The 10907-nt window shown below is 30.8% G+C and overlaps 1 protein-coding gene across 1 annotated transcript; it reads right to left on the bottom strand.

The window, feature by feature from the left end:
* Positions 1-472: 472 nt before the first annotated feature.
* On the bottom strand, positions 473-7291 carry LOC114262498 (uncharacterized). Its single transcript, XM_028202857.2, has 3 exons — positions 6952-7291; positions 6706-6824; positions 473-778 (listed from the first exon to the last, which is right to left on the bottom strand). Exons 1-3 carry the CDS (start codon positions 7113-7115, stop codon positions 759-761), a joined length of 303 nt encoding a protein of 100 aa, XP_028058658.1. The 5' UTR covers positions 7116-7291; the 3' UTR covers positions 473-758.
* Positions 7292-10907: the final 3616 nt, after the last annotated feature.

Genomic DNA, 10907 nt, shown 5'->3' with positions numbered 1-10907 from the left:
TTTTCAAAAAACAAAAAACACAACCAAAGCCCTTAGCCTTCGCTTCAGTTCCTTTTTTTTTCAAATAAATAAATAAATAACTCTCTCCACAAATCAAATACACAAACAAGCAAGGAATACAATAGAAATCACATTAACGGGTCTCCAATAATTTCAAATGTAGTGAACTAGCCATGTCAATGCTAGGAGACTGAACACATGAAAAATGAAGTGCATGATATTCTGGAAGAAACATGCAAGTGAGGCCTCGTTTGGGAACCTTCCTTTTTAGTTAAAAAGTCAAAAAGTTACTAAATTAGCTAAAAAGCCAACAACCCATACCAAAAAATCAAAAATTCTTTTTTCTCTCTACTTTTTGCACATCTTTTCGTAAAAAGTCAAAAAATCATCCCAAGCATACTATTTTTTTTTATGTCATATTTTAGCCAAATAGCTAAAAAGTTACTAAATTAGCCTATTCTCAAACGAGGCCTAAGAGCAACAAAAATCTAGTCAATTACTCTCTCACAAGAAATTGTACATCAAACTTTTCAATAAATAACCATTCAAGTGATCCTGCCGGGAGAGAGACATTAAGAAGGAACTAGAGAACTGACTAATTAAACGCCAATTCACGTCTTTACTCCTTTATGGTAGCAAAGGAAACAGTTTGATTTCATAATCTTTTGACTTGAGAAAGGAAGGAAAAAATATAACTGAGAGCTATATTCCTATTCAAAAGAAAATCTGCCTCGGGATGAGTCGCTGCATATAGGCTGTCATAAAGGCATTGAGATGCCTGCAACATGAAGGAGAGGAGCTATTAGAAAGACAATTGAAGGGACATGAAATTCATTTGGTTTGTATTTCTGAAAAACTTTTGAGAAATTTTCTCTACAAATAAGTTTTTAAAAGTAATCGAACTAAACAAATTTTTCCAAAAAAATTTCTCAAAACTTGTAAACCAAACAAGTTTTCCAAACAAATCTCTCTCTCACACACATCAAATCAATCACTTTTTCCAAAACTCTCTCTCAAAATAATTTTTCAAAACATCTTTTGAAAAAAACCAAACCAAACAACTTTTCGTACTTTTTATCTCTAAAACACATCTCTCAAACACAAACCAAACATACCCATGCAAAGAGATAACAAGGCAACGTGTTTTTCTTACAGTCCCCCCTCATTTGTGGTGGGGTGGGGGTGTTAAGAAGACCAACTCTTAAACAATATTCCATGTGGCTTTATGTGTTTTGTGAACTATTGTGGGGGAACGAAAAAGGAGATCCTTTGAGAATGTCGAGTTATCTTCCTTTTTTAAATAACAAGAACCCCCTTACCCAACCTGTGATGATTTCCTTGGTACAACCCCAGATATGTGCAACCACCAGCTAGCCTCGAATATCAGGCAAAGTAGGGACTTACTCCTTCCTTTATTTTTTGGTTGAGAGAGGACTACCCTTTCTCTATTTCATCTTATGATGAATTGTATATGCCCATGGATGAACAAACCCCAGGTTTCTTTTTGAGCATACAAGGTTGGCCCCCTTAAGATGGTTTTGTTTAATTCCACCACTCTTACTTATAAATTAAAGAAATAAAATTATTAAAAAAAAGAAAAAAAAGTGGAGTAAACATAAATGTTGTAGCACGAATATATAATAATTAATTCACACAATTACAAAATGACACAGCTATTCACACTAAATATTGGCATGGTTTGTGCTTTCTGTCCCAACAAGAACTGAAAACACACCCTCCTCAAAACAAATAATAAGAAAATAGAAAAGGAGAAAAATAGAAAGGGGAGTGTTGAAGGAAATGAACAATCACAGAGAAAACTTGCAGTCCAACTTCAAGTGATACATTTTTAAGATGAAGAGGCATAGGTGCTGTTTGGTGTAGCTATTAAAACAGATTATAGATTATAACTTAACAGATTATAAATTGTGACTTTAATTAGAAGCTGTTAATCTGTTTGGTATAGCTGTTGGATTATAGATTTAAGTTGCTGAATAGCGTTTGTTAAATAAGTTGTGAAGTAGCTTTTTCAATTAATTTTTATTTTTTATTATTCACTATTTGTCTACATTTTTCATAAAAAAAAATAATAATATTTTATAGTCCATTTGGGTCTTTTTCTATTTTTAAAAAAATAAAAAATAAAAAATAAAAAAATCTAAGAGTATAACCGTGAATTAATATGTCCAAAGCAGAAACTGATAATCAGAAGCAAGGGGTGAGCAGCTTTTCAAAATCAACTTTTTTGACTTAAAATAAGTTGTTAGAATCAGAAACTATTTGAAATAAGTTTAACCAAACAGTCCAAAATAACTTTTTAAAAGCCAGAAGCCATAAGCTGGCTCAAAAAAGCTCCACCAAACACCCCTATAGTTTACAAGGTTCAGTTACCTGTGGCAAATCCCAAATCAATAATGGACTGCACTACTCCACAAAGGACAAATTACGACAATAGTCTTTGTACTTTGATCTTTGTATCATTTTGGTTCCTGTAATTTTAATTGGCTTGATTTTGACCATGAATTTATGACTTTGTTTCAATTTGGTCCAATTGATTATAACTCTTAATATTTTTTTTTTATTATAACAAATACGCATATGAATGGCATGTGTCGCATTTTTAAAAGCAAAATCATAAATTTACTCAATTCTGTGAGTTAACCTCAACCTATTTAGTGGTTATTTTCTGTCAAAAACACTAACGGTATTATCAATTGGACCAAATTAACACAATATCTAAAATTAAGGGTCAAAATTGAGCAAATTGGAAGTGTAAGGACCAAAATGATATAAGAGAAAAAAATGTAAGGACCACTAGTGTAATTTGTCTTTCCACAAATAATCTAATCTTACTTTTCAAGTCCATGTGGTATAAGATGTTAAACAAACTAAGAATACTGGGAAAAGAGATCTAAGAAAGGTGTTCACAATATGAGCATAGCCATAATGAGATTGTTGGATATCCAATGTAACAAGAAAGGGAAATTCTATTTGCGCACCATGCAAACTCTCAGTAGACATCATAAATGGTGTTCGGATATAAACTTCTAAACAAATGTCAAATGTTCGAATTTAAAGTTATGAACAAAAACAAATTGTTCAAATATGCATTTCTTTCAATTATTTATATCTGGACAATTGTTTTATGTAAAAGTCATCACTCTGCGATGAAATAAATAGTGGGCATCTCTGTTTGGTTTGGGGTTGTACAAAAATCTTTAAAAAATTCATTGAATACAACAAAATAAGAAAATGCACTGAATTTTCGTTTTTTTTTTTTTTTTTTTTTTGTATTTTTTTGCAATTGGTGAATTTTTTTTAAAAAAAAATTCTCAATATTATACTTTTTAAATGTATCTAGATTAGGTGTAACTAAAAAAATAAAAAAATTGCATACAATATTTTTTAAAAAAATTCACTAAAAGCAAAACAAAAATGAAAAATAAAAAACTCAATTTCTGAAAAGTGAGTCAAACAAAACAAAGAATCTTTAATCCTAAAATATTCAATTTTGGACAACAACAATGATGAAGGATACATTTGAGACCAATGTCTTCAAAATTATTACACCAAAATGAGTGTTAAATGCAATTTAGTGTTATCAAATAAACTAGTTGCAACAGGATACCTTAATTTAACTACTCACTATTATTTGATTCAATCACAGAAAGAACCATATAGGTAGAGCTACTGACAAAACAATATTAAACACACCAATCAAACGGAAGAAGATGTTTCTAAGACTGAACAGAGCTACATGTGTAATATTGACCAGAACAACATATTCTTTGGCAATGTAGAAAGAATAACTCAAACCTTTAGTTTTCAAAACATATTCAAATAAGAGTAATAAAGAAAAGGATTCCAAGATGAATGAGTATCCATGCATTAATTAAAAATCACATATGAACTAATTAGAGAATTTGAGAGTTGCTCAATCATACAGACAGTGCCTTATCCCAACAACTGAGAAAATGAGACAAAACTTCTTGACTTTTATATCCCAATATCTTGCCTTTTGTTCCCTATTAAATGTATACTATTATGCCCATTTTTACCGTTCCTCTCTCTTTCTTGCACCATCAATTTACAAAATATCTCATAAATGCAGTCAGCAAAACTATTTCAACAGGTCCAAACTCTATTAAGTGGTGTTCCTTGACACATCACCTTCTCACTCAATGAATATCAACATCTCCGTAACACAGATATAAATTACATTTGCTGCCAAGCCAACAATCTAATGCAAAAAAACCATGGCTAGTTCTAAAACTCCTTCATGAATTTCCTTCTCAATTAATTGGGATGAACTTATGGAAAACCTAAACACACATTTTCATTTATCAACCACTGCAAATTAAAATAAAATAGCTAAGGCAAAAATGTGCAAAGCAATGACCTTGAACTATGTTCTCACAAGTGAATACTTCTATTGCTCCTTCCTAACCTAAGAGAAACCTCATTGCTCTCTACCCTCTGCATGTGTGTATACGTAAATATTTATATTAGAAACAAAGTAACCACTATTTCTATATTCTAATCCATCTTAAACCTGACAGAATAGGATTTTAAAGAAGGAATATTATTTGAAGGAAACCAATATTCAAAACCAAAACTTTCATAATAGTCCAGTTAGAACTTAAGTTTAATATATATTCTCAACACTTTACCATTTTTTCAACAGTCTCTCATTACCATTCTTGGTAGCTAGTGGCATCTCATGAATTTTTGTTAAGGTAGACATTTTTTTTTTGTCAATCAATAGAAGAGAAATTATAAATATTATAAAAATCACATCAAATTAAATATCCAACTATTAAAGAAAGTCCAATACATGACCACAAGTATACAACAAACCCAATGAACGAGGATGAACCTAGACAGGGGATGGCATGTAGGGGTAATCACCACCCACCCCTACACTAGTATTACCTCTTAATTATCTCCAAACTATATGGGCTCACTCCCTGTAGATTTCTTTTTCTTTTCTTTTTTTCATTAACTGGTCACCTCCTCTGTATTAATGTATATGTACCCAAACTTGTTAATTAATGCCTAGTCAAGTACGTCCTTAAATAGAATTTGCTTTTTATTTGGAAAGCTATGAATATAGTATCACATTGGGCCCGATACACAACCGCAAATATACAACAAACCCAACAAACGAGGATGGACCTAGATAGGGGGTGGCAAGTAGGCGGGATCACTAGCCCTACAATTTCAAAATGCCCCTTTACTACACTAGTATAATATATTATGACATTGGGCCCAATATACATAATAGAGGCTATGTACATGCTGGATTATGAGACATTTAGTAGTCCAACCTAATCAATTCAAAGTTAAAATTTTGAAAATTAAAAAATAGAAGTAAAAATAACAAAACACTCAATTCATCTCACATAAATGACAAAACAAATAAGCAATCATAGCTCATGGTGTTCAAAACAAAAAAATCCAGAGTGACAGTGGCACCAAGGTGTGCAAAAATGAAAACAAAAATTGATGTGCATAGGGTGTTTAATTTTTTTTTTCTTTTTTTATGTGACAAATTCCATCAAAACATATACTATTCCATCCTTAGTGGTGCTGCCGCTATTGGTAGCTTCTATTTCTTGAATAGGATCATCTCATGCACAATTTCTGAATTTAGACAATGTTCACACTTAGGCTTCGTTTTGGCTCTTAGAAATTGTTAGTGAAAAAAAAAAAAAAGAAAGGAAAGGAAAGGAAAACAATCCTCTATCCTACTCTCTCATGTACTTAAATAAACAGTAAACAAACAAATTTCTAAAAATTGATAGAAATCAAAGAGATGGAGAAAATTTATATCTAGAAATACAAAATTGCTTCTATTTTTTAACTTTTAATGCTTTTCCTCTTTGTTTTCCAAGGGTGACCAAATTAGAAGAAAAAAAATGATTTCATTTACATTTTCTTTTCCTTTTATTTCCTTCACCAAATCCACAGACAAAACAAAGCCTTAAGGTAGTATTTGGTTCACTAGAACAAAAGTGTAATGGAATGATTATTCCATCAGAATGTCCATTCTCACGTTTGGTTCACTACAAAAATGATGAAAAATATATTGCAAAATTGAATCATCATTCACTATTGTAAGGGTATGGTCATTCCATCAAGAGGTTAATGTTCCATTCGAAATATTAGGTGAGAAAATAATGGAAATGATTGTGGTATCTCACCTTGGCAAGAAAAGAAGAAAAACGTGATTGTGTTTTCTCACTATTTCTTTGTATTTTGATTAGAAATCTTGGTACTCTAAAAAATTTATAGCCAATTGGTTTGCATAAGATAGAGTTCTCTTTCTCTCCAGTTCTCACCATTTCTTACCCAATTTGTTAACCAAACATGCAAATCTTATAATTTCTCATCAAATCACTCAATCCAAACAGACTGCAAAGAACGACCATTCCAACTTCATTACAGTGAACCAAACACAGACACAACCTAAGATTACTAGGCTATCACATCACAAAGAAAATAACTAGAAAATTTCACCAAGCAACACAACACCATTATGATCACGTAAAATTGAAGGGCGTCAATCATGATAACGCTTGAGTTTCTAACCCAGAATGATGTTCAAGTTAAGAATCAAATAATTTTATCAAAATATAAAATCCATAAAAACCAACAGAAAGGGAATTTCTAAAAATAAATAAATAAACAAAATTGAAAGCTGACCTTGAGGAATTAATCCCCAGCACTTAGCCTCTATGGACAAGCTCGACAGCAATCGAGATGAAGCTATTGCACTGTGCAACGGCATCATTGACTCCAAGCAGCTCAGCTCCACTGGTAACCTAACCCCTCAGAAAACACACATTGATACACACGCATATATGTATATATGTATATATATATATATACATAGAGAGAGAGAGAGAGAGAGAGAGAGAGAGAATTGGATTTGTGATTTGAAGATCTAACCTTGAGGAGCGAGAAATGCGTGTAGCGGAGGCAGAGGAAGGAGAGTGAGAGGTCGATTTGAGGAGAGGGACATCGGATGATGAGGAGAGTGAAGATTTGTTGAGTTTGAGAGACAGAGGTCGCAGGCGAGAAGATAACCTAGACACCACGCTCGAACACGCCATTCAAACCTTCCAAGGGTTTCCAAGGGTTTATCAACACTAGACTAGAATCACTCACTAGTCACGACTATATGACGAGTTGAATGATAAACGACGCCGTCGTACGTCCCATTTTCCTCACAATTTTAATTTTGCATCTAAACTGTGTTTGATTTTCAGTCAATTTTATCTTCATCATTAGCTGCAATTTATAATCACATAGAAGTTAGTGGTGTGGTACTGAAATTTCATTTGAAAATTTATTTTGCCTCCCAAATTAGTTAAAAAATATTAATTAGACTCTCAAATTTCATATTATTTAAGATTTTAATTGAGATTTTGGGACTAATTGGAGGTGGCATAAAATGAAATCTCAAATGAAGACAAAATTAAGTGTCGTCTAATTATAGATAGTAGTTGACAACAGAAGTGGAATTGATCCAAAATTAAGGTCTAGTTTAGCAAGTTTCAAAAAAGTCAAAAAATTATTATCCTATTTAAGTCACATCATCTTATTTAAGTCACATTGTCTCTCTAACACATCACTTCAAACTCAATCCAAATCCAACCCATATTTCATAAAAAGTTAAATAGTTTTGGTGTAAAATTAAAATTATAAGAAGTATAGTGATTAAATTGATTATCAAGATATAGTTTAGGGTGTAAAACAAAATTTCCTCTTTTTCCAAACACAAAAGTTTTTATATAATTTGTCCTTCAATAAATAACCGGGAAAGATGTGTATCATATATACTTTATAACTAAAGAAGAAATTAACATAATTCTATATTTTATGTGTTATAACTAAAAAAGAAATATCATAATTAAACACCACATAATACATAATCAAAAATCTTATTAATTATAACTAAAATATTATTATAACTAAAGAAAAATAATAATTATGACTAAAAAAAATTATATAATTAGGGTGCATATGGTATAGTAAAATTTCCCTAAAATCACGTCATATGTAATTCAAATTTTAAAATGGTCTAATAAATGAAAGTGGACAAGTTTCGAAAATTTGGTTAATAGTTAAAAAGTTTTAAAAAATATTAGAAATGTCAAAAGGTTAAAAAATTTATTTTCTTTTTATTTTTTACACTTTTTATTATTTTTTTATTTTTTTAACTTTTTTTTTTTTGTAAAAAGTCAAAAAATTATATCAAACATAGTATTAATTTTTTTGCCTCATATTTCAGTTAAAAAACAAAAGTTACTAAAATAGCATATTTCCCAAAACAATCCTGAATTGAATAAAATTACAACCACACATTTTCTAATAATATTTTGAGAAAATTACACACAAAAAAAACCCTAGAGTTTGACTTCAATAACAAATAAAACCCCACATTTTCAATTGTATCAATTTAAACCCTGATTTTTTTAAAATAGATTCAATACCAACCATCCGTTCCACTTTGTTTAAGCCTATGTTTGGCAAGTGAGGTTGGAGGCTTTTTTGGCTATTTTAGCCACAAAAAACAAAATAGGCTATTTTAGCCATAACAAACAAAACATCACATCCAACCCATAATCATTACATTCTTCTCTCACAAAAAAACTCAAAAAAGCCAAAAAGCCCTTCCCAAACCAAGCTTTTAAGCCCAGGCTAAAATAGCTAAAAAAGCCAAAAAGCCAAAAAACTAACTCACTTCTCAAACCAAGCCTAAATAAACTAACGGGAATTTTGTTTATAGCACACGTTACTTTATCATTCAACCTTTGAAATCATATCAATATCAATTTTTGTCTTACCACACCAGATTACAACCATATCTTATCAACTCATCTTAACCACTCAGTTGAGTATTGAATATTGCTTGTATGCCCATATTTTGTTTGCAAAGAGGCTGAGTGATTGCAGTTGTTGGGGATGGTGACTGAGGAGCAATGGTAGCGGGGCTTAGCATGGGGAAGGGCCACGGTGGGTGAATTGTGGTGATGAAGGTGAAGCAGGTGGTGGCAATGGTAGAGAAAAAATTGTAGGAAGGGAGAAGACATAAAATGGTTAAATTGATAAAATTAATCCTCTCAGTTAGTGTTTTAATGGAGATGAACGGGCGGTAATGATTGTAGATAATTTTAAATTGTAGGGTTTAAATTGATACAATTGAAAATGTGAAGTTTTATTTGTTATTGGGGTCAAACTCTAGGTTTTTTTAAAAAAATTAATTTTTCCTAATAATTTTTTACTGTCTATTCACGATAAAAGTGAGCCCCATATGTGATGTTGGGTCCATTCTGATTGTGAGTAGACAGTAAGAAGTATTGTAAAAAAAATAATAATAATAAAATAAAATAAAATTATTTGATTGTAGCAAGACTCTACTGGATTTATGGTTGTAATATAAAATAAGTTACTCTACCTTGTCTCGCATTTAATTTATTAAAAATTTGTTCAAGATCAAGTCTTTTTATTAAAAAAAAGTTAAATATATTTTAAAACTCTTTAAATTTTTAAATCAAACTCGAACAATCTACTAATTAACTCGATAAATATATATGTACATAATAAAAAAATCAAATTATTCGAATTCAACTCTTATTTGGCTAGTTAAAATTTTATTTGAGATTGACTCATTTTTTAAACAAGTCAAGTTTGATCTAGAAGAGATCAACTTCGATCTGACCATCGGTATCTCCGACTCGCCTCCAGAGATGTTGTGATTCTGCACAAGTTAGTTGCGCTGTCAGAGACGCAACGAAGCTTCTCAGTGACGCAAAACAGATTCGTGATCGACGATAAGGAAAAAAGCAATGACGGTATGGTCTTGGCTTTTCCTCGATGCCACCGGCAAAGCCAAACTCAGATCTAGAAAAATGCAGATCTAGGGGTTCGAAACCCTAGATCTAGAGAGGGAAGAAGAGAGAAAATCTAGAGAGAGGATGAAAGAGAATGAGAATGGATTGTTTAGGTTTACGAGTAATGGTAGGGACCCCAAATGTTTTATCAAATGTTCTATCAAATGTCTCACATGGGTAAGACTCACATGGGACCCACAACACCCATGTGAGACATTTGGTAGAATATTAGTAAAACATTTTGGGTCCTTAGCATTTTTCCTAGATATTGACAATCATAAGCGCCTAGAGGTTTGATTAAGAAAAATTAGGTTGTGTTTGGTAAGACTTTCAAAAACTAATTCTTCCTTTACATGCTAATCCTATGTTTGGTAAGAGTTTTCAAATTATAATTTCAAATCAATTTCAAAACACATTTAGAAAATATGTTTGGTATGCCAGACATTTTTTAAAATTTTTGTTCTACCTAGTTGACCAGAACAGTTCATTTTTATTTTATTTTTTTATTTTTTTATTTTTTTTACAATTGCCGATCGACACTTGTTATTTGGAAACAAAAAAAAAATTATTTTTTTGAATTGAATTTTAAAAAGAATTTGGTTATGAGTTTTGAATAAAACTTTCAATAGAATTTTGAGTTGTGTGTTTGGTTATGAGTTATAAGTTTTTCAATTAAGTTTTGAAAACTCATAACCAGACAACTTTTTTCATTTTATATGTCACATCAAAAATTTGAAACTCAATTCAAAATTCATAACCAAACAAATTTTCTTTTTTCAAATTATAATTTCAAAACTCACAAACTCAAAATATAATTCTATTATCAAATGGTAATTCTAAAACTCTACCAAACGCAATCTAAAATTTGAATTTATCAACCAAGTGGCCTTCAAATAATTATTAAAATAGTATAATTCATTTAGTAACTCCTCAAGATAAAATATAATAATAATAACTTTGTTTTGTTTTTATTTTCAGAATTCACTTTTTAGAAAATTATACTTTTTC

Source organism: Camellia sinensis, chromosome 13 (assembly GCF_055761805.1).
Source record: "Camellia sinensis isolate YWXY chromosome 13, ASM5576180v1, whole genome shotgun sequence".
Taxonomy (NCBI): domain Eukaryota; kingdom Viridiplantae; phylum Streptophyta; class Magnoliopsida; order Ericales; family Theaceae; genus Camellia; species Camellia sinensis.
The sequence above is the reverse complement of the archived record's forward strand: the minus strand, read 5'-3'. Positions and strand labels throughout refer to the sequence as shown.

Bases quoted from the DNA above. Each gene is read 5' to 3' on its own strand.
- LOC114262498 (XM_028202857.2), bottom strand. From the start codon at position 7,115: ATGGCGTGTTCGAGCGTGGTGTCTAGGTTATCTTCTCGCCTGCGACCT. The intron at 6,825-6,951 runs GTTAGATCTTCA...CTGAGGGGTTAG, and splicing joins CGCATTTCTCGCTCCTCAAG to GTTACCAGTGGAGCTGAGCT. The intron at 779-6,705 runs GTCAGCTTTCAA...TTCATGTTGCAG, and splicing joins CTGGGGATTAATTCCTCAAG to GCATCTCAATGCCTTTATGA.